The sequence below is a fragment of the Mytilus californianus genome, unplaced genomic scaffold (assembly GCF_021869535.1).
Source record: "Mytilus californianus isolate M0D057914Y unplaced genomic scaffold, xbMytCali1.0.p SCAF_2, whole genome shotgun sequence".
NCBI classification, from domain to species: Eukaryota; Metazoa; Mollusca; class Bivalvia; order Mytilida; family Mytilidae; genus Mytilus; species Mytilus californianus.
The window spans coordinates 110,910,717-110,936,090 of NW_026262668.1; the positions used below are offsets into that span (position 1 = coordinate 110,910,717).

At 32.8% G+C, this 25,374-nt stretch overlaps 2 protein-coding genes across 8 annotated transcripts in view; one reads left to right on the top strand and one right to left on the bottom strand.

Moving 5' to 3' along the window:
- LOC127728572 (uncharacterized) overlaps positions 1-25,374 on the bottom strand; it is an 879,051-nt gene that overhangs the window by 690,703 nt on the left and 162,974 nt on the right. The window lies entirely within an intron of this gene.
- Positions 1-25,374, top strand: part of LOC127728565 (ATP-binding cassette sub-family A member 2-like) — a 110,309-nt gene that overhangs the window by 49,258 nt on the left and 35,677 nt on the right. For both annotated transcript variants that reach the window (XM_052236031.1, XM_052236032.1), the window contains exons 18-32: positions 4,742-4,856; positions 5,401-5,591; positions 5,875-6,025; positions 6,521-6,725; positions 9,134-9,310; positions 9,719-9,789; positions 11,871-11,980; positions 12,350-12,481; positions 13,241-13,321; positions 14,395-14,591; positions 15,182-15,367; positions 17,551-17,844; positions 18,107-18,355; positions 19,570-20,181; positions 21,456-21,663. In XM_052236031.1, coding sequence (XP_052091991.1) covers positions 4,742-4,856; positions 5,401-5,591; positions 5,875-6,025; positions 6,521-6,725; positions 9,134-9,310; positions 9,719-9,789; positions 11,871-11,980; positions 12,350-12,481; positions 13,241-13,321; positions 14,395-14,591; positions 15,182-15,367; positions 17,551-17,844; positions 18,107-18,355; positions 19,570-20,181; positions 21,456-21,663 — 2,979 coding nt within the window. The remainder of the gene's footprint in view (positions 1-4,741; positions 4,857-5,400; positions 5,592-5,874; positions 6,026-6,520; positions 6,726-9,133; positions 9,311-9,718; positions 9,790-11,870; positions 11,981-12,349; positions 12,482-13,240; positions 13,322-14,394; positions 14,592-15,181; positions 15,368-17,550; positions 17,845-18,106; positions 18,356-19,569; positions 20,182-21,455; positions 21,664-25,374) is intronic.

A 25,374-nucleotide genomic window follows, 5' to 3' on the forward strand; every position in this document is an offset into this window, starting at 1 on the left:
GTTTTTAAATTGGTCCACATTGAGGTCCAAAGGGTCCAAAATTAAACTTTGTTTGATTTCATCAAAAATTGAATTATTGGGGTTCTTTGATATGCCGAATCTAACCGTGTATTTAGATTCTTAATTTTTGGTTCCGTTTTCAAATTGGTCTACATTAAGGTCCAAAGGGTCCAAAATTAAATTAAGTTTGATTTTAACAAAAATTGAATTCTTAGGGTTCTTTGATATGCTGAATCTAAACATGTATTTAGATTTTTGATTATGGGCCCAGTTTTCAAGTTGGTCCAAATCGGGGTCCAAAATTAAACTTTGTTTGATTTCAACAAAAATTGAATATATGGGGTTCTTTGATATGCTGAATCTAACCATGTATTTAGATTTTTGATTTTTGGGCCCTGTTATCAACTTTGTCCACATTGAGGTCAAAAGGGTCCTAAATTAAACTTTGTTTGATTTCATCAAAAATTGAATTCTTGGGGTTCTTTGATATGCTGAATCTAACCATGTATTTAGATTTTGGATATTGAACCATAATAGGTGAATGTCCAATTTAAAATTTTTAAGTTCTTAGACCACATTCATTCTGTGTCAGTAACCTATGCTGTGTCAAATATTTAATCACAATCCAAATTCAGAGCTGTATCAAGCTTGAATGTTGTGTCCATACTTGCCCCAACTGTTCAGGGTTCGACCTCTGCGGTCGTATCAAGCTGCACCCTGTGGAGCATTTTATTGTAATGTTAAATTCTCTCTTATTATAAGTAATAGGATAACTATATTTGGAATGTGCGTACCTTGCAAGGTCCTCATGCCCGTCAGACAGTTTTCACTTGACCTCGACCTCATTTCATGGATCAGTGAACAAGGTTAAGTTTTCGTGGTCAAGTCCATATCTCAGATCCTATAAGCAATAGGTCTAGTATATTCGGTGTATGGAAGGACTGTAAGGTGTACATGTCCAACTGGCAGGTGTCATCCGACCTTGACCTCATTTTCATGGTTCAGTGGTTATAGTTAAGTTTTTGTGTTTTGGTCTGTTTTTCTTATACTGTATGCAATAGGTCTACTATTTTTGGTGTATGGAAGGATTGTAAGGTGTACATGTCCAACTGGCAGGTGTCATCTGACCTTGACCTCATTTTCATGGTTCAGTGGTTATAGTTGAGTTTTTGTGTTTTGGTCTGTTTTTCTTATACTGTATGCAATAGGTCTACTATATTTGGTGTATGGAATGATTGTAAGGTGTACATGTCTAGCTGGCAGGTGTCATCTGACCTTGACCTCATTTTCATGGTTCAGTGGTTATAGTTAAGTTTTTGTGTTTTGGTCTGTTTTTCTTATACTGTATGCAATAGGTCTACAATATTTGGTGTATGGAAGGATTGTAAGGATTACATGTCTAGCTGGCAGGTGTCATCTGACCTTGACCTCATTTTCATGGTTCAGTGGTCAAAGTTAAGTTTTTGAGATTTGATCTTTTTTTCTAATACTGCATGCAATAGGTCTACTATATTTGGTGTATGGAATGATTGTAAGGTGTACATGTCTAGCTGGCAGGTGTCATCTGACCTTGACCTCATTTTCATGGTTCAGTGGTCAAAGTTAAGTTTTTGAGATTTGATCTTTTTTTCTAATACTATATGCAACAGTTCAACTACATTTGGTGTATGGAAATATTTTATGATCTATATGTCAGTCACGCAGGTTTTATTTGACCTTGACCTCATTTTCAAGGTTCATTGCTCAGTGTTAAGTTTTTGTGTTTTGGTCTGTTTTTCTTAAACTATAAGCAATAGGTCAACCATATTTGTTGCATGGAAGAATTGTTAGCTGTACATGCCTGCCTAGCATGGTTCATCTGACCTTGACCTCATTTTCATGGTTCATTGGTCAATGTTTAGTTTACTTGGTTAATGTTAAATTTATGTGACAGTTGTAATAAAGCTTTATATTTAGGACTGTCAACATAATATCAATGATTAGTAAAGAAGGCGAGACATTTCAGCGTGTGCACTCTTGTTTCTTAAAATGTCCTGTACCAAGTCAGGAAAATGGCCATTGTTATATTATAGTTCGTTGCTGTGTGTGTTGCATTTTAGTGTTGTGTTTCTGTTGTGTTGTTGTTCTCCTCTTATATTTGATGTATTTCCCTCAGTTTTAGTTCGTAACCCGGATTTGTTTTTTTTTTCTCAATCGATTTCTGAATTTCGAATAGCGTATACTACTGTTGCCTTTATTTAACAACGGGGGAATAGTTATCTGACTACTTCGTTTTGTCGTATAAATGAGCCCATACAGTTGTAAAACTGGAAAAATTAACTGTTAACACATAAGGGAAAAAAAGAAAAATAATAAGTTATCATGAAAACTCTTTTAGTGCACGAATGTAAATAAATAAGAGTTCTAGTAACAGGATAAAATCAGATTGTTTATTTCTTTTTAATCTTGTTCAAATACGTTAACCATTGAATCTTAAGATGGGTGTAACTGAATTCTTTTTTGTTCCTCATATGGTAAATACATTCAGAGTTAAGAATGTCATTGGTAAGGCAAAATAATAATTAAAAAGTAACTACTACGACCAATTTATGAATATTTACTAATTAATCCTAGATATAGGTACAAGTGTCACGGGCTGTCCCAAGTCAGGAGCCTGTAATTCAGCAGATTTCGTTTGTTATGTATAAACTCATCATAGATAGCATGATTTAAATTTTGAATTCCAGATGCTGTTCTCGTATTCAAAAGACTCATCAGTGACACCGGAATTAACAAAAAAATCAAAAAGTCAAATAGAGTACGATGTATGAATAGCATCGAAGACCTAATATCCCGAAAGGTTTGGCCAAATACAGCTAGGGTAATCTATATTCCTAGGGTAGAAAATCAGTAATATTTCGAAATGTTTAAAAGTTTTGTAAACTTCTTATTTATGATACTTCATTAATTTTTTTTTACATAAATCAGGTAGTTAGTTTTCTTGTTTAAATTGTTTTACATTCGTCATTTCGGGGCCTTTCGTAGCTTGTTTGCTTATGCGATATGGGGTTTTCTCATGTTGATGACCACACGGTGACATATAGTTGCTAACTTCTATTGTTTATCTGTTTGTCTTTTTTTTCTTCTTTTTTTTGCCATGGCGTTGTCAGTTTATTTTCGATTTATGAGTTTAAGCGTCCCTCTGGTATCTTTCGCTCCTTTTTTTCTACCAGTCATTCAACACAGAGCCTTGGCTCACACCGAACAGTAAGCTATAAAGGGACCCAAAAAAAATTACTAGTGTAAAACCATTCAAACGGGAAAACCAACGGTCTAATCTATATAAAAAACACTAATGTGTATGAACCACATCAACAAACGACAACTACTGAACATCAGGTTCCTGTTTTGTAAACATTTAACTTCTTATTAATGATAATTCATGTGTCAAAACCCAAATATTATATTTGTATTTCGTTTTATTTACTTTACTTGTGCATATATACTTATATTTCCTATTCAATTTATATATTTTTATCTATTTTTATTTACTTTATTTATTTTTTTTTACGTTATTACATCTAATATTTTGTTGATGACCGCACGATGACTCATAGTTGCTAACTTCTACTGGTCATTTGTTCTCTGGTGGAGAGTTGTCTCATTTCCAATCATACCACATCTTCTTATATTGATATAGACAACACACTATTGAAAATTATAATGCTTGAGATTGGACTTACAAATTTAGGGTTTGGGCGTTTCTGGTGGAGGTAAATCGACAGAAAAGCTTTAATCTTCAAACATTTACAATAAACGGCATTATCAATTCTCAAAATTAATTAAAGTAGAGAAAGCATACAGATTTTCCTCTTGTTAAATTTTAATTCTTATTTGATTTACGTAATTTGATTACAAATTTCCTGTTTTTCAAGCCAGCGACAAATATCACATTGATGGTACATGTACGTGTAATATATTAAATTGTTACAAACATAAAAATATTTGAAATAATTCAGTAGTTTGGCATAAATGTTTCTTATTTATTATATTTATAAGACAAAGTGTGATGAGCATTGTACTAAATTATAAATGGATTTCAAATCGGGCACTTGCTGAACAAAATCCTCCTCTGTTACGTAAAATGATTGTTCTGTAGATTTACGACATTAGCAACTGCGAGAAACTTACAACAGTACCACGACAACGTTGGAGAATACAAATTACGACATGTCTTGTGCATGTTGTATATTTACGATAAATAATTACGAAACAACATATTGTATCGTATCTTTAGTGAATACTGGGCCAGGCTGATAAATCACTAGACAATCAGATAGGTGCAAACTAATGGTTTGCCGGTCCAACTTCATTTGTGTCTCTCAGGACTTTCAGACTGGCGACTTTGGCACAGACTTTTTAAAATGTATGTTGAATATTAAGAAATACGAGTGAAACTGTAAAATTAATTTTTTTAGTAATTTCCGTATGTAAAAATTTTGAACAGCATATTCTGAAAGTTTTTCTTTTAGAATTATAAGTCTTTAATTGTATCTCATGACAAAGTGATAAAAAGACTGAAATATTTTAAAGTCATTACTTAGAATAGATTGATATACAGCATAGTTTAAAAATAGTTATTTTCATTTGTGAATTGAAAGTACATGTTATTTCGAAAATGCATTTGAGAAGAAAGCTTAATGTACTAATTAAGATTTATAAGCATTATTCAATTATACCTTTTTATTATTTATGATTTCAGATTTGTTTTTATGGTAGAACATGTTGTCCCTTTATGTTTAACAATCTCCTGGCTTTATTCTGTCTCCATGTTAGTACAGAGTATTGTGTATGAAAAAGAACAGCGATTGAAAGAGGTATAGTAAATGTTATTTAGTGCAATCAGTAACACTGCCTCAAATATTCTTGATACACAACAAATTACATGGTTATATACACCATAGAAGACAGCATATATTTGGTAAATTACTACAGGAAAAAGATAATCACAAAGCCTTGCATGATTATTGAATGAAGACCAAAGAAGAATCAAATATAAATTTTTAATAAGATGTGCTGTTTACTGCTTTATATTGAATTTGAATAATGTTAAAAACACTAAGACAAATGCCAAGATACCACGAGTGAAAATGTTTCCAGATTACAGAATCAGTTTTACATCTTGAGATTGTGTAGACACTTGTCTATTGCTGTAAACTGTATGTTGACCTCTAGATGTGTTTTGTGTCATTATGTCACTGTCTTATTGATTTATACCCCACATCCCCATTTCTTTATAAACGAATTTTATTTTATTTTATTTTTATTGAAAATTTTGCATGAATATAGTAGTTGAACAAAATTTGTGCAGTTGTATCAATAAAGTTATTGAGTAAAAAAATAAATATACTTAATTTTCAGGTAATGAGAATGATGGGATTAAGTAATGGCGTCCATTGGTGTGCATGGTTTACAACAACATTTATACAGTTTACCATTACAATGGCAGCCTTGACAGCAATGTTAAAGTTTGGCCATGTCTTAACATATAGCAATCCAATAATTGTTTTCCTTGTCCTGGAAGTCTTTGCTGTTGCTACAATTTCATTTTCGTAAGTATTTTAATTTCTGTTTATGTTAGGACTATAAAATTTTACAGAACACTTTATAGTAACACTATTTTATTCTAGTTTATATAGATCAATCCCTTCAGTATAACTAAAAAAAGTCTGTGCATTTCAATCAATGCTTAAAGTGCTGCTAAAATTCAGTGCAGATTAAGTCATATGTAAATTTATTTCAAACACTTTATATCTTCTGATCAATAACACATTTCTAGTCAAACAATATATCATCTCTAAATGACATAATAATACAATAATTATTACTTTTCAGTTTCTTGATTAGTGCATTTTATTCCAAAGCAAAAGTAGCAGCAGCTTGTGCAGGAATTATATATTTCTTGACATACGTACCATACATGTATGTAGCCATCAAAGAAGACGTAGCTGGCGATGAAATATCAGCAGAGATCAAATCTTTTGTGGTAGGTTTAAAATCTTAACACTGGTACATTGTAGAAAGTAGTGTTCAATAGTAGCCAAATCACTACATTAAGCCATGAGAATATAAATGTGTGGTGTACTTTATATACAGGCTGTACATGTATTCTTTGCTTTCTTTGAAAGCATTTGTATCCAACATTAGATGCCTATTAAGAAAATTCATTTGTAAAAAAAAATATTTAGTTATTTTGATACTGCCTTTGATCAACATGAAATTAAATAGTTATATAATACCTTTACATTGAAAAGTTAAAACAGCTGAAGGTAAACTGTGCAACTCTCACTCTGTTTTCTTTAAAATGCAATAAAAATGTTGCTTGGACACTAGTAATAAATGTTTTGTTGCAAGTTTTAAATTTCACTGAAATGATAGTTAAATTTGCATGAAAAAATTATTCTTATATAACTAATGATAAAGTTTCACTGTTCAAGAACTTGTCAATGTATTTTACTATATCACAAATTTATATTTCCAGTCCCTGTTTTCAACGGCAGCCTTTGGTCTGAGTGGTAAATATTTTGCTTTTTATGAAGAGGAAGGAGTAGGTGTTCAATGGTACAATATTCATCTGTCTCCTGTGGAGAATGATCAGTACAGCTTGCTGACAGCTGTCTTAATGATGATACTAGATACATTCATCTACACAATACTGGCCTGGTACATAGAAAATGTATATCCAGGTAAGCTCAACTGATGGTCAGAATGGGAGACAGAGTTTTAATAAGAATACACTTATCTACACAATACTGGCCTAGTACATAGAAAATGTATATCCAGGTAAGCGCAACTGATGGTCAGAGGGGGGATTGATTGATTGATTGTTTGGTGTTTAATGTCACTTTCAACACTATTGTGCTATTTCGTGGCGGTCAGTTTTTATACGCCCGTTTACGGGACGTATTATGGTATACCGTTGACTGTCTGTCCCTCTGTCCGTCCGTCATCAACGTATCGGACATTAATTCAAAAACGCTTAAACCAATATGCATGAAACTTTGGTGAATTTTTAAATCTATTGACGTGAGCTCCCTTTCGTTTTTTATAAATTTCGGATTTACCGTTTCCGAGTTTTGGGGTTTTATTCATTAAAAAAGGGGGATTTTCCAGTTTTCGGACAATAACTCAAAGACAATTTCACCAATTTGCATGAAACTTTTGTGAATTGTTTATATCTATTGACGTGAGCTCCCTTTCGTTTTTTATAAATTTCGGATTTACCGTTTCCAACTTTTGGGGTTTTATTCATTAAAAAAGGGGGAATTTTCCAGTTTTCGGACAATAACTCAAAAACAATTTCACCAATTTGCATGAAACTTTGGTGAATTGTTTATATATATTGACGTGAGCTCCCTTTTCGTTTTTTTATAAATTTGAGATTATCTGTTTCCGAGTTTTGGGGTTTTATTCATTAAAAAAGGGGGGATTTTCCAGTTTTCGAACAATAACTCAAGAACAATTTCACCATTTGCAAGAAACTTTGATGAATTGTTTATTTCTATCGACATGAGCTCCCTTTTGATTTTTATAAATTTTAGACTATACGTTTCCGATTTATGGGGTTTTATTCATTACAAAAAGGGGGATTTTCCAGTTCTCAGACAATAACTCAAAAATGCTTTCAGCATTTTTTATGAAACTTTGGTAAATTGTTTATATCTATTTTTGTAAGCTCCCTTTTGATTTTTATAAATTTTCAAATGTAGGTTTCCAAGTTATAAGATTTTATTTGTTTATAGTCTGACAACAGATTTACTAAGCATTGTGCAACAGCACAGTGTATTGCACAACAGCAAGAAATCTTTCATTGAATATAAATTCAATTCATATAACCAATTTCAAGTTCTTTGACTACATTTATTCAGAAACCTATAATATGTCAAATATTTAATTACAATCCAAATTCAGACATGTATCAAGCTTGAATATTGTGTCCATTTTTGCCCCAACTGTTCAGGGTTGGACCTCTGCGGGCGTATCCAGCTGCGCTCAGCGAAGCAGTTTATTATTGATGGAGGAAGCCGGAGTGCCCTGAGGAACCCACCGACCCTTTGGTAGAAAAACTGACAATCCTAGTCAATTAAGATTGAAGTAGGGTGCACCTGCCCCGTGTGGAATTCGAACTCACAACATCAGGTTTGACAGGCTAGTGATACAGTAGTTCGACTATTTAGACTACTGGGCCACCGTGGCCCCTCCGAGGGGGGCGACAGAGTTTCAATTAAAATACCCTTATCTACACAACACTTGCCTGGTACATACAAAATGTATATCCAGGTAAGCTCAATCTAAACTGATGGTCAATGGAGGGGGATCAGGGTCTAAATAAGAATACATTCATCTACACAATATTGGCCTGGTACATAGAAAATGTATATCAAGGTAAGCTCAAACTAAACTGTAGGTCAATGGAGGGGGATCAAGAATACATTCATCTACACACTACTGACCTGTAACATAAAAAAATGTATATCCTAGTAAACTTAATCTAAACTGATGTTCAGAGGAGGAGGGGGTCAGGGTTTAAATAAGAATACATTCATCTAAAAAATACGTCCGTCCGTCTGTACCTCACAAAATTGGTTTCCATTATCTAACTTTTAGTTTCCCTCAACCAAATGTTATGAACTTATATGAAATGCTTGTTACCACCAAACACAGTTCAATTTCAAAATTTGGGTGGCACCATATTCACCTTTATTGAGTTGTGTCCCTTTATAAATTGAAAAATTGTTGAATTTGCTGTTTCTGGACTCTATTTTCCCTCAACTAAATGTTATGAAACTTATACACAATGCTTTATTACCACCAAACAGAGATCTAGTTCCAATATGGGTGGCATCACTTTCACCGTTTGCGAGTAATATCTTTTATAAAATGAATAATGTCTGAATTTGCCGTATATTTACAAGCAGGGGCATTTTGTGTCCCATGGACACATTCTTCTTTTACTTAGACTTGACTTGAAGCCAGCGCTTAAACAATATGTATGCAAAAATGTTATTTCAAATCCACTTCCTGCACACAGTTAAATAACAAAATCAAACAATGTTTTGACAATTGTATTTGTATGACTAATATTGGATTTCAGGTCAGTATGGTCTTCCTAAGCCTTGGTATTTTGCCTTCACTAAGACTTACTGGTTTGGTGGAAGTATGAAGGCTACAGAGACTGACTGCTCATGGAGACAATGTTTTAAGCAAGATCCTACATATTTATCTATCATAGAGGAAGATCAGGCTTGTGCTATGGCTTCAAGAAGTCCAGGTAAGTGCCTATATTCAGCTGCTATTATTGCAGAAATTAGCATACAAAAAAATCCCTCACAAGCAAATGCAGGTAAGACGAGAATAATTATGAAGGTCTAAATGTTCTTTTGGACTTTTTAACCAAATAGATTTAAGATATAATACTCCTTTCCTCATTTCTGTAAAAAAAAGTATGAAATAGTAAAAAGATACATTTTGAATATCTTTACATGACACACAGTTGTTGTTAATACCACAGGTTGCATTTTGCAGGTCTCTGCAGATAGGTACGTGTAATGAATAATGTACAATGTTTTTTTAAAGGGTATGGTAAGGATTCAATTAAGCTTAAAGCTTCAATTTCATTGTATTATCTGTATGAATATATGGATTTTGACCCTTAATTTTTAGTATTATTTTATTTCAGATGATGAAAGAAAGTTTGAAAATGAGCCAGAGCATTTAGTATGTGGTGTACAGATAGAAAATCTGTCTAAGGTAACGAGACAATACAGTGATGAGTGAGCAGGGAAAAGTGGGTACCTGTTTTGTTTAATCAACCCAGATCCCTGACACTTCACAGAAAGATTGCACTTATGTTGAAGTTGTGCACTTGCTTTTATTGAATTTTCTAATGAAGTTTTACCTATTATTCCAAACTTTGAAACTTTATGGAGAGGATTAGCTAAGTTGTGATAACTAGTGTGTGATCTTATGATAAGTTATATGTAATAGCTGATATACTATGCTGAAGTGATTTATGATCAATATATGGTCGAGGTAGTTAGTAAAATTTCTATCTGATACTTTATAGAAATGTATTTTTATAGAAAATGATGCCAATATCAAAAACATGTACTGATATGTGAATGATATCATAGAGGACTTACTATTATCCTCTAGTAACTACTCTGTACTTAATTAATCCAAATAGGAACATCACATGTCTGGATTAAAGATAAATAGAGAAGTATAGTTTGTTTAAAGTTTAATCTGATAGTTTTTTATTTTTGTCGAGCCTGCGACTTTTGTCGCAGAAAGCTCGACATAGGGATAGTGATCCGGCGGCGGCGACGGCGGCGGCGGCAGCGTTAGCTAACTTCTTAAAAGCTTTATATTTTAGAAGGTGGAAGGTCTGGATGCTTCATACTTTGTATATGGATGCCTCATGTTACGAAGTTTCCGTCAGTCACATATCCAATGTCCTTGACCTCATTTTCATGGTTCAGTGACTACTTGAAAAAAAAGTTAAGATTTTTTGTAATGTTAGATTCTCTCTTATTATAAGTAATAGGATAACTATATTTGGTATGTGCGTACCTTGCAAGGTCCTCATGCCCGTCAGACAGTTTTCACTTGACCTCGACCTCATTTCATGGATCAGTGAACAAGGTTAAGTTTTGGTGGTCAAGTCCATATCTCAGATACTATAAGCAATAGGTCTAGTATATTCGGTGTATGGAAGGACTGTAAGGTGTACATGTCCAACTGGCAGGTGTCATCCGACCTTGACCTCATTTTCATGGTTCAGTGGTTATAGTTAAGTTTTTGTGTTTTGGTCTGTTTTTCTTATACTGTATGCCATAGGTCTACTATATTTGGTGTATGGAATGATTGTAAGGTGTACATGTCTAGCGGGCAGGTGTCATCTGACCTTGACCTCATTTTCATGGTTCAGTGGTCAAAGTTAAGTTTTTGAGTTTTGGTCTTTTTTTCTAGTACTATATGCAATAGTTCAACTATATTTGGTATGTGCGTACCTTGCAAGGTCCTCATGCCCGTCAGACAGTTTTCACTTGACCTCGACCTCATTTCATGGATCAGTGAACAAGGTTAAGTTTTGGTGGTCAAGTCCATATCTCAGATACTATAAGCAATAGGTCTAGTATATTCGGTGTATGGAAGGACTGTAAGGTGTACATGTCCAACTGGCAGGTGTCATCTGACCTTGACCTCATTTTCATGGTTCAGTGGTTATAGTTAAGTTTTTGTGTTTTGGTTTGTTTTTCTTATACTGTATGCCATAGGTCTACTATATTTGGTGTATGGAATGATTGTAAGGTGTACATGTCTAGCGGGCAGGTGTCATCTGACCTTGACCTCATTTTCATGGTTCAGTGGTCAAAGTTAAGTTTTTTGAGTTTTGGTCCTTTTTTCTAATACTATATGCAATAGTTCAACTATATTTGGTGTATGGAAATATTTTATGATCTATATGTCAGTCACGCAGGTTTTATTTGACCTTGACCTCATTTTCAAGGTTCATTGCTCAGTGTTAAGTTTTTGTGTTTTGGTCTGTTTTTCTTAAACTATAAGCAATAGGTCAATTATATTTGTTGTATGGAAGAATTGGTAGCTGTACATGCCTGCCTAGCATGGTTCATCTGACCTTGACCTCATTTTCATGGTTCATTGGTCAATGTTTAGTTTACTTGGTTAATGTTAAGTTTATGTGACAGTTGTAATAAAGCTTTATATTTAGGACTATCAACATAATATCAATGATTAGTAAAGAAGGCGAGACATTTCAGCGTGTGCACTCTTGTGATTATTAAATTTAATTCTTGTTTTTTTTACAGTACTACAAAACTGGAAAAAAATTAGCTGTGAAGAATCTGAACTTGAACTTTTATGAAGGACAAATAACATCATTTTTAGGACATAACGGTGCAGGAAAAACAACAACCATGTATGAAAGATTAGATTACAATTTATTTATCTAAAAAAATATATGTGGAGATTAATTTGAATCTCTTGACAAAGTTTTCCCATTGTTAAATTTATCTTCAATTAACTTTTTTAAAATTTGCAAAGTCACCGTTTATAAGACATAACATTGAAACAATAAAGAAAGATAGGTGAACTTTGATCTTTAAAACTACAAAGCAAGCTTATATGTTCTGTGTAACATGCTTTTTATTTGCTTTATATATAGATTCTCCCTCTGTTGTGAGTTGGTTACAGTATTTCTACATATATTGTTAAATAATAAAAGTATTCATTATTATGTTTAAATTGTTTCAGTAAAAGTGAAGCTGCTTTTTATTGTTTTTCCCAGGTCTATTCTGACAGGGATGTTCCCTCCAACAGCAGGTTATGCACTTGTTTATGACAGTGATATCAGAACAGAAATGGATACAATTCGACAAAGTTTAGGAATGTGTCCACAACATAATGTTTTGTTTGACAAGTAAGTAAAACAATCAAATATATCATCTAAAAACATATATCAGGCATCATAACCTATTCTTTTTGGCTGAGTTGGACGAAAAGTCCAAAACTGACTTAAAGTATGGTGATGTTGGCAGATGGGTGGGCAAGCAGGGAATATAAGGTACCAAATTTATTGATGAATTCTTTCCACAGTTTTCAACACAGATACCTTAAACTTCACTGGAAGATTGCACATATATTCAATTTCTCTGTTCGAAACACATCAATACTAAGAGAACTTGTCATCATATTTTCTTGACCCGGCTATCTCATCATTTTGATTTGACCATAATTTATGCCAGTTATGGGGCTTTGATCATATTTTGACTATCATACCACAATGACACACAATTTAATTCCTTATCTATACAGCAAGTGGGGAGGGGGACATTTGGCTACAGTGTAGCAATCTTGCTTATATTATTTCATTGTTATAGTAAAAATTTAGTTCATTTTAGTTTTACAACAAAGAAATTCATTGCCATATTTAAATCTAAAGAAATGAAAAGGCAACAACATGAAAACCTCAGATTGTTTTGCAGAAAATAAACAGATATATAAAGGTTTAATTAGTACACTAAAAGAGAAATACATGCCATATGACATTTTGCATTTAATTCCTGTCATCAATCCTCACATCATATGAAGTAATAGAAAAGCTTTGCTCTAGAGTTTATTTCTCAGGTATATTAAAGTGAATAATCTGCAAACTTGTTCAATTTATTTTGTATTGCAGATTGACAGTAAAAGAACATTTATGGTTTTATACCAGCTTGAAAGGAATGAAATCAGAAGATATTGATTCTGAAATGGAAACGTAAGTACAATATAAATTTGATACCATCTGACAAAATAAGTTATATGGTTTGCTAACTGACCCTCTACGGATTCATAGAGGGTTAGTAAAATCCATAGGGGGTGATGCTGAAGGACCAATCCACTATGGATTTAACTAACCCTCTATGGATCTGTTGGGGGGTCAGTAGCGAACTGTATAACAAATTTATCACATACTGGACTTTTGCTGCCAAGTTTTGTATAAAAAAAAACAATGAAATACAATAACAATAATAGTAGACGTGACATTATGATAACCCTAATGAAATATGCTGAGCCATTGGGGTCACCATGTGACAGCATCAAACCAATCATGTTGTCACTAACTTACCTATGGTGTAATAAAATGTGATAGAACTTGTATCTGTCTGCATGTCCATGCTTATACTTGTACATGATACAGATGATCTCTTCACTGACATGAGATGTTTTAATAATACTAATAGCTTTGTTTGTAGTAGTGCATTGAAAAAGAACATATAACAAGCTGAACTTCAGATATCAGTGATTGAGAACAAAAGTTGCCATAAGTAGATATTCTCATTGGCACTCATACCACATCTTCCTATAGATGGAGAGTTGTCTCATTGGCACTCATACCACAGCTTCCTATATCTATTGGATTTAATTTATACTTTATGGTTATTGCCATGATATTCCTCAATATTAGTGCAAAAATCTTTTTATAATAAAGTACCAAATATTTCAGCAACATTGGTGCACTGTTCATTGGTGATACTTAGATCAATTTCTGCAGTGCTGATGGTTTCAGTAAGGAAGCAATGTGAATTTCTGCCACCCTGTTTATCTCCCATTTGCTTGCATTGAAATATTGTGTTAATCAGAACCTCTCTAGTGCTTACCAAGCTTTAAAGAGAAAGTATAGAATGCAATATTTTCAACTCAACAGAAATGCTCTACTTTTAGGTACATTAAATTCTATTAAGGAAGACCTTTAAAAATATCTGCAAATAATTCATTTATGTTTTACAAAGAAAACTGCATGAATTATTTGATATTATTTTATAAATGTATTAATTTGACATTTTGTAGATTGATAAATGACATAGATATATCAGCTAAATGTAACTCTACAGTAGACTGTCTGTCAGGAGGGATGCAAAGAAAGTTATCTGTTGCCATAGCTTTTATAGGAGGATCTAGAACTATAATACTGGATGAACCAACAGCAGGAGTTGATCCATATGCTAGGAGAGCTATCTGGGATCTCATTGTTAAATATAAACATGGTATAAAGAAACTTTGCTGTAGTGAAATTTTTCATTGTTGGTTTTCCTCTCATTATATATTAGTATACTTATTTTCATGGTGGTTAGGAAAAATTTTCAATAGACAACATATGATGAACTAGCATTATTTACATATATAATAAATGTTACTTTTATTGCTGATCTTCACCCTGAACATTGCCTTCTTGAAAGATAACAAAGGAGGGCTATCTGAGTAGTATGTACAACTTTGTATTGTGGTTTTTTTTCTTTTTCAAACTAAAATCTTTGTCAAACTATTAAAAATCTCAGAGAGGATGCATGAACTTTTTTTAATAAAGTAGGTCATTGACTAAGCAGAGCAATATTTATGCCAGAAATGTTGCAACCTATGAGTAAACAGACCAAACAAAAAGTATGTTTCACCCGTTTGTTCTGTGTTTCAAGTGTAACAGTCTATGATGGCATAGGATTACAATGGAATTGTTGCCAAAGAAACTGGCAATAATAGGATGCCATAATGAATTAACTACCAATCACAGCACCTGAAATTTACAGTTTATTGCTTGAGTTTTATGAGTTCTCAATAATTGAATTTACTCTTATTTCAGGAAGGACGATCCTCTTATCAACTCACCATATGGATGAAGCAGATATATTAGGAGACCGTATAGCTATTATATCGGCTGGTCAGTTAAAGTGTTGTGGATCATCTATATTTCTGAAGAATACTTTTGGTGAAGGTTACCATCTACACTTGGTGAAATCAGAAGACCAGGATAATACCAGTCAAGATGGTGTGTTGAAAACTTATTTTCAGTCTTTTTAAGATCCTGTAGCAATGAAACATAACTGTTTATATCAATTAAGTTGAAAAAAGTTTCGAGTAAAATCCTTTATGCAGTGATTCTGCAGTTTTTCAGATGCTTCCTGTATAGTATGACAAGAAAATGGGATGAAACACTAGATATATACTGTGCATTGTGATGGCTTAAACCATTGTCGTGACCTCAGCCTATTCATTTACCATGGATTCTTTTTCTAGAATCAACGCTTCCTAAATCTGTTGCTGAAATGAGCTCACCAAATTATATTCAATTGTTTCCTTTGTGTGTCTTATTTTATTAAGTTTGCATTAGTTAATTTACTGATTTCTGTTCACGAATGGAATTAATATAAAAACTTACCTTTAATTTTTGTAATTTTTATATGTCTTCACTGGGAATCGAACCCCTCCTTGAAATCTATTATGTGTGACTGACAGCAACACATCGACAAAACCTCTCGGCTACCAATGGGTTGCAACTTAGATGTCTATTATATATATATATAAATGAACATATGATACACATCGGTACAATGGACACACAAGGCTTGTACCTTTATATATACATAATAGGCAATCGTATAGTATAAGTTTGTAGCCGGGAGGTTAACATAGATTAAATCAAAAAATTTTGGGTTCGTATAATGCTATGATGTTGTCGTCGGCGTCGTCTGCGTTGTCGTCGCCGTCCCAAGACACATTTGGTTTCCGGACAATAACTTTAGTTTAAGTGAATGGATCTCTATGAAATTTTACAAGAAGGTTCAATACCACAAAAGGAAGGTTGGGATTAATGTTGGGGGTTATTGTACCAACAGTTTAGGAATTAGGGGCCAAAAACAAGCATTTTTGTAGTTTCCTGACAATAACTTGTGTGTAAGCGTATGGATCTCTCTGAAATTGTACCACAAGGTTCTATATCACAAAGGGAAGACTGGGATTGAGTTTGGGGGTAATTGCCCTAAACATGCATGAATTAGGGGCAAAAAAGGGGCCAAAAACAAGCATTTTTCTAGTTTCCAGACAAAAACTTGTGTATGGATCTCTCTAAAATTGTATTACAAGGTTCCATACCACAAAGGGAAGGCTGGGATTGAGTTTGGGGGTAATTACTCAAAGGGGGGGGTACAAAAAGTTTGGGGGGAATTTTTTTTTCCAATATTTTTTGGGGGAGGTTCATATTTTAAAAAAATATATATATATATATTTTTTTTAAAGTTTCAAGAAGAAATCTTCAACTGCTCAGTATTGCGCAATAGCACACACAGTATTACGCAATAGATTTTTAAGATCTTTGACCACATTTATTTTGTGTCAGAAACCTATATTATGTCAAAAATTTGATCACAGTCCAAATTCAGACAGTATCAAGCTTGAATATTGTGCCCAAACTTGCCCCAACTGTTCAGGGTTCGACCTCTGCGGTCGTATCAGGCTGCGCTCAGCGAAAACATTTTATTATTATTATGTATGTTATTGTGGATATTTTTGCAATAATAGCGGGTTTTCCCGTTTATTTATGGATTATTATTGGCTATTTCACATATTTGAAAAGAAAATGATAACATTCAATTTGTCCATTTTTGTTTTATAAATATAGTATGGTTTCTCTGTTCTACTGCTAATCTGTACAAATGTTTATTCACAAATCCCTATGAGAGTAAATCGTGACGTGCCTAGAATTAGGCTTCTTGCTAGAAATTGCGATAACATAACATACTTATTATATATACTCAGAAATCAGGTCGAATATGTCTTATTTTATAAATTATGGATATTATTTAGATGCCTGATAATTTAAAGACAGACGTGTTATGTTATATTTGTATTTCTCTAAACTTATTTTTATAAATGCATCGTTGAACATGATAACATGGTTATTTAAACTCACTTACAATACCTTCTAATTAAGAAAAGGCTTTAATTATGAAAAGACACCAACACAATAGTTTAAGTTAGAGATACAATGATAAGCATTGATTCATGAAAAACAAACCATTCGTCCTCCGGTCTCATGGTTTCTTTTTCAAGAATCAAAACTTATTCATTGTATCTATAATACTTAATAAGGGTTTGTGTTATAAAGCAAAGTTTGAAATCATAGTTTAACATTATGTTAACAAAATGGTAAAAGAGAATTTTTTTATTTTTCAGACATTCTTTCAGACACCAGTGATACCCAGACAGAATCTTTATCCAGTAAATGTAACATAGAAGAAGTTACATCATTTATTCAGAAATATGTAACAACTGCTTACCTCAAATCAGAATCCAACAGAGAATTCCATTATATCTTACCCTATGATGAAGCTAAGAAAGGAAACTTTGACAAGTTATTTTCAATGTTAGATGATAATTTAAATAACTTGCATATATCTAGTTATGGTGTTATGGATATGACATTGGAAGAAGTATTTCTGAAGGTTACTGAAATGGCTGAAGAGGAAGGTAATTTAAGCATACAATATTTCTCAACTTACACTTTTTAGTTTCATGCTAACTACAGATTTTATGAAACAAATTTGATGTCAGTAACCGAGATAATACAGTAAATAAATGTAAAAGGTTAGAGAAGTCCCCTAGAAATAAGATTAATCAGAAAGTCTTACATTAGAATTTCTAGACAAAAGTTAATTCAATAAGCTATACTAAACACTCCTTATCCATTATTCCAAAAATATAGCTTCATTTTATCACATTTATTTCATAGCTGCTAGAAAAGAAGAAACCAGAGAAGAAACTGTCACTAATACTCCACAAACAGCTCTACCTAGTGATACACATTATGAAACAGGGAATGAGTTGCCTTCGATCATATCAGAACCCCATAGTGAACTAGAACTGGGTGATATATCAAATTTTAGTAGACGTGATAGTAATATTTCTGAGGATTTAACGCCCCCATTAGGCCAAAGGAATGATGGATATAGTCGTCTAGTTAATATGGAAGAAGAAAATGGTAATAAATCTATTAATTTACAGTTGAAAAGAAAGCTTTTTTTTTAAAGATAAAATTAAGAATATATACTATTAATAAATCAAGTTATATCTACTTTCAGTTGTCATGACAGGAATGCATATGTAAGTGCAAATTCTTGATAATAATTTCAAACTTAATCAATGATCATTTGACTGTTTGTTCCATTTTCAGATCTGTTTTACATCTACTTTTTTTAAGCAGATACTTAAATTTTCTTTGAATGTGCAGATCAGATAAAAAAAAAATTGTGCACGTTTTTTTCGACAAGTCTCATCTTTTTCATATTTGGTACCATGCATCATTGAGATCAGATTAAAAGATTGTGATACATTGAAAATCTGTTGCATGTCTATTTCCTGATTAACAGATGTATTTCCTTTGAATGCAAAGCTTAATATGTGAAAAAAAATTGAAAATATTTCTTTTTAATTACAAGTCACAACAATAATTAGTACCCAGCTTCAACAATTATAACTGCTGTGTGAAACATTTTTAGATATGTCCCTAGTATAATCTGTCTGTTGAATGCAGTAGCTCACAATATCTCTTGTTTTGGTATATTGATAATATGATGGATGCTGATAATATATGTTCATTAACCTGCATCATATACATCTAAATGTGTGTGTGTTTAAATTAATCAAGCACTTGAATTTACTGTTTATGTTAAAAATTTAAATATAACTATATATAATGATTATTTCTAAAAGAACAGATCATAAAGTAAAATAATACAATATTATAAGATTATAGTATTTCGACTAGGTTAATATGTGTTTTTTATGGGCCTACAGAAAGAATATTGACTTCGGACGCATATTTCAAAATAAGCATTGTTAAAATTTTCAAAGTCAAATAGTCTGCTTTTTACCTTATTAGCTATTGCTATTTTTTATCACAGTTTACCAAAGTCATATACAAGCTCAATACTGAATGGCTGATTTCCTAATCAACCTGTAGTCAAATAGTAGCTATTTTAAACTAATGAATTAAAACGAATATTGGGTCAATAAGTATACATTTTTGTAGTAAAACCGGGTCAATACCTGTTTTTATAATTGAAACACATGATATGAATTCACAACTCACAGATTTTGAATGATATGATATTATAGTAATTCAAATGATTAGTCATATATTACATGAATTGATTTTTGTCCACTGCTTTTTAAAATATTGATTTTATCTTTCAGATATTTTGGGTGGAAAATTACGTCAGTTTGAAGGGAAAGGAAGTTATCAACTTACCAAAAATTGGTTACGACTGAATCAGTTCAGGGCAGTGATTGTTAAGCGCTTTCGCTATATAACTCGAAATGGCAGAGGATTATTTTCACAAATATTGCTCCCTGCTTTGTTTGTTTCCATAGCAATGACAGTAGCATTGTCAGCTCCTAAAGTAGACGATGCACCACAAATAGTGCTTGACACATCACAGTATTATAATCTTACCCAGCCTAAGGGAAACTTCATCCCATTTGCAATAGAGAATGTTAAAAACTTTAACCAATCAGGACATATATTACATACAGATGCAGGACCACATGTTCTTGCAAATACATTCCGATTAGCTTCAGGTGTTGGATCAATTTGTCTGCTAAAATCTGCATATAACAGTACATTTGATTATGATGTCAAGAGTATAAATGTCAGTATGGAAAACTTTAATCTCTTGAGGAAATATTACATTCCTGAATGTGGTGATGCATTTGTGTCGGGGATACATCTGAAATCCTACGTGCCTCAAGTACCAATAGTTGGAAAGGATGTTACTAACAGTAAATCACATGTTACAAAGATAAAAGGTACTTTACACTGAAAAAAATTATAATCATGTTTTAATCTGTCCTATCTCTGTGGTTTTAAGACATTTATTATTATTATTATTATATATTAGCCTTCATAAATGATTCATACAGTTGAAGCAGAAAAAAAGCAGACAGTTCAGATTAAAAATTGAAAAACTTTTGATGAAGAAATGGAAATGATTGATAAAATAAATATACTTATAATGATATATGATAAAACTAAGATATTTATACTATAATAATGTCTTTGAACCCTTTATCTCATGTCCTCAATTTTAAGTTTAAAACAATAGGATAAAATGATATTACATGTTCAAATTAAATATATTTACACATTCATATCGTTTATGTTCTACTTCCCTATGCTCACTGGAACATATATATTGTCTTGATAATGTGTAAAATAAACAAAAAGCAATGCGGGTTGAGAAATTGCACTGACCAGTTTTGATTTATCAGCTATCGTAGTATTTATATCCTATACTTTTCTGTTTAAGATTTCCGGGTTTTATAGATGCAGTATTATTTTTGTCCGCCAAATTTTTCATTTTAACTTATAAAGTGAGAAGGAAATACTCCAAAGATTCGAATTCATTTGCAGAATATCTTACACAGGATTTGCGATAAAGGTCATTTATTCAGAAACCATAAAAACATAATACAACTGACTGTTATCAACAATTATGTAATGAACCAAAACTGAATAAATGACAATAATTTGCAAAGGTGGGGAATAAATACCGCCACCATCAATAAACAAATTGCAAAAATTCAATAAACATACAAATATTGTAAAATGAAAGATTGAAATCATTATCATATAAAAATCCAAATTTTTAATTTAAAAAATAATACATTTAAATATATATCTGTTAAAAAATCAAGGGAGTAGGTGGGTTGGAAGTTTAAAATCTTCAATTTTCTTGAGAAAACAAAAATGGATTCCGCTAACATTCAGTGCAATTGCGAGAATGCTGGCTAATTTAAATGCATGTGAAGAGATAACCTGCACCTAATCCTCATTGGTCAATTAGATATCATTAACCAATCATACTGGTAATTAATCTTGACCCTGATCGCGAGATGACCAAACTGACCTTAACTGCCTGTAATAAAAACTTGCATAATTCACAGACAACCCCATGCAAATTTACAGTTTCATATTACTCTTGATAAGAATAATTTCCTGACAAAAATGTTTTTATGTACCATAAAATGAATATAAGGATAATATTTATAAAAATTCATGATTTTATTTACTTTTTATTTAGTTCCATCACACAAACCAGCACATATTCCCTACTACCCTCAATGCAGTTGTGCCAAAGACTCTTCTGGATTCATATGTGATTCTGAAGATACTTATACTAGGCCTCCACAGTTCCAGGTAGTCACACATGATTATATACAGAACATTACTGGATCAAATACAGAGGAATTCATCTTATATACTCAGGATGCCTTGTATAGACTACATAGGTATGTTTGAAGGGCTGCATAGAAAGCACATTGTTATTTAGCCTCTTGTTAAATTTTGCACATAAATTATGTTCTTTGAGTCTAAAAGTTCATGGTAGTTCAACCAAGGTCTTGTTTCACACAAAATATCTCACTACCTCTGTACAAGGAGTAGGACTACTAGCCCTAAAAATCTTAACTTTGTATTATCATATGTAAAAACCTATATTTGAATATGCACAGTATTGGAGGAAATGTTTTAAAACTAACACTAAAGGTAGAAGTTATGGTTTTGAAATATGATGTGGTTTTTTGTCGAGACTTCGACTTTTGTCGAAAAAGCAAGACATAGCGATCCTACATTCTGTCGGCAGCAGCAGCATCCACAAATATACACTCTGTGGTTAAAGTTTTTGAAATTTTAATAACTTTCTTAAACTATCCTGGATTTCTACCATACTTGGAAAGAAGCTTGTTTATGATCATAAGACAGTATCCAGAAGTAAATTTTGTAAAAATAAAATTCCATTTTTGTCGAGCCTGCGACTTTTGTTGCAGAAAGCTCGACATAGGGATAGCGATCCGGCGGCGGCGGCGGCGGCGTTAGCTAACTTCTTAAAAGCTTTATATTTTAGAAGATGGGAGACCTGGATGCTTCATACTTTGTATATGGATGCCTCATGTTACGAAGTTTCCATCAGTCACATGTTCAATGTCCTTGACCTCATTTTCATGGTTCAGTGACTACTTGAAAAAAAAGTTCAGATTTTTTGTAATGTTAAATTCTCTCTTATTATAAGTAATAGGATAACTATATTTGGTATGTGCGTACCTTGCAAGGTCCTCATGCCCGTCAGACAGTTTTCACTTGACCTCGACCTCATTTCATGGATCAGTGAACAAGGTTAAGTTTTGGTGGTCAAGTCCATATCTCAGATACTATAAGCAATAGGTCTAGTATATTCGGTGTATGGAAGGACTGTAAGGTGTACATGTCCAACTGGCAGGTGTCATCTGACCTTGACCTCATTTTCATGGTTCAGTGCTTATAGTTAAGTTTTTATACGACCGCAAAAATTGAAAATTTTTTGGTCGTATATTGGTATGACGTTGGCGTCGTCGTCGTCGTCGTCGTCGTCGTTGTCGTCGTCGTCGTCGTCGTCGTCGTCGTCGTCGTCCGGCGTCGTCTGGCGTCGTCCGAAGACACATTGGTTTTCACACTCTAACTTTAGTTTAAGTGAATGGATCTCCATGAAATTTTACCATAAGGTTCAATACCATGAAAGGAAGGTTGGGATTGATTTTGGGGGTTATGGTACCAACAGTTAAGGAATTAGGGGCCAAAAAGGGGCCAACAATAAGCATTTTTGTAACTTCCAGACAATAACTTGTGTGTAAGTGTATGGATCTCTCTGACATTGTACCACAAGGTTCCATATCACAAAAGGAATGCTGGGATTGATTTTGGGGGTAATTGCCTCAAAATGTTAGGAATTAGGGGCCAAAAAAAGGGCAAAAAACAAGCATTTTTCTAGTTTCATGACAATAACTTGTGTGTAAGTGTTTGGATATTTCTGAAATTGTACTACAAGGTTCCATATCACAAAGGGAAAGCTGGAATTGAGTTTGGGGGTAATTGCCCGAAATGTTTAGGAATTGGGGGCCCAAAAGGGGCCAAAAATAAGCATTTTTCTAGTTTCCAGACAATAACTTGTGTTCAAGTGTATGGATCTCTCTGAAATTGTACTGCAAGGTACCATACCACAAAGGGAAGGCTGAGATTGAGTTTGGGGGTGATGAATCATAAGGGGGTTCAAAAAATTTTGGGGGGGGATTTTTTTTTTTCTTTTTTTTTTCTTTTTTTCCTTTTTTTTTTCTTTTAAAATTTTCCATTTTAAGTTGGTTATTTCTGATTTATATTTAAAAGTAAATAATAATGATATGGAAGGAGATACACACCAAACAGGATGTGTAAATTATTATATAATAAGTATTGTGCAATAGCAAGAAATTTTCAATTGCACAGTATTGCACAATAGCAAGAAATCTTCAATTGCACAGTATTGCGCAATAGCAAGAAATCTTCAATTGCACAGTATTGCGCAATAGCAAGAAATATCCAACAGCACAATATTGCGCAATAGCAAGAAATTGTCAATTGTACAGTATTGCGCAATAGCAAGAAATAATCAATTGCACAGTATTGTGCAAAAGAAGATACTTCGTATAAATTGCTTATTTCTTGATCAATTTCAATGGGGTTTTATTCTTGAATTCTTGGGGTTCTTTAATATGCTGAATCTAACCGTGTATTAAGTTTTTGGATTTTGGGCCCCGTTTTTAAATTGGTCCACATTGAGGTCCAAAGGGTCCAAAATTTAACTTTGTTGGATTTCATCAAAAATTGAATTATTGGGGTTCTTTGATATGCCGAATCTAACCGTGTATTTAGATTCTTAATTTTTGGTTCCGTTTTCAAATTGGTCTACATAAAGGTCCAAAGGGTCCAAAATTAAACTTTGTTTGATTTTAGCAAAAATTGAATATATGGGGTTCTTTGATATGCTGAATCTAATCATGTATTTAGATTTTTGATTATGGGCCCAGTTTTCAAGTTGGTCCAAATCGGGGTCCAAAATTAAACTTTGTTTGATTTCAACAAAAATTGAATATATGGGGTTCTTTGATATGCTGAATCTAACCATGTATTTAGATTTTTGATTATGGGCCCAGTTTTCAAGTTGGTCCAAATCGGGGTCCAAAATTAAACTTTGTTTGATTTCAACAAAAATTGAATATATGGGGTTCTTTGATATGCTGAATCTAACCATGTATTTAGATTTTTGATTGTTGGGCCCCGTTATCAACTTTGTCCACATTGAGATCAAAAGGGTCCAAAATTAAACTTTGTTTGATTTCATCAAAAATTGAATATATGGGGTTCTTTGATATGCTGAATCTAACCATGTATTTAGATTTTTGATTATGGGCCCAGTTTTCAAGTTGGTCCAAATCGGGGTCCAAAATTAAACTTTTGTTTGATTTCAACAAAAATTGAATATATGGGGTTCTTTGATATGCTGAATCCAACCATGTATTTAGATTTTTGATTATGGGCCCAGTTTTCAAGTTGGTCCAAATCGGGGTCCAAAATTAAACTTTGTTTGATTTCAACAAAAATTGAATATATGGGGTTCTGTAATATGCTGAATCTAACCGTGTATTAAGTTTTTGGATTTTGGGCCCCGTTTTTAAATTGGTCCACATTGAAGTCCAAAGGGTCCAAAATTAAACTTTGTTTGATTTCATCAAAAATTGAATTATTGGGGTTCTTTGATATGCCAAATCTAACCGTGTATTTAGATTCTTAATTTTTGGTTCCGTTTTCAAATTGGTCTACATAAAGGTCCAAAGGGTCCAAAATTAAACTTAGTTTGATTTTAACAAAAATTGAATTTTTAGGGTTCTTTGATATGCTGAATCTAAACATGTATTTAGATTTTTGATTATGGGCCCAGTTTTCAGGTTGGTCCAAATCGGGGTCCAAAATTAAACTTTGTTTGATTTCAACAAAAATTGAATATATGGGGTTCTTTGATATGCTGAATCTAACCATGTATTTAGATTTTTGATTTTTGGGCCCTGTTATCATTTTTGTCCACATTGAGATCAAAAGGGTCCAAAATTAAACTTTGTTTGATTTCATCAAAAATTGAATTCTTGGGGTTCTTT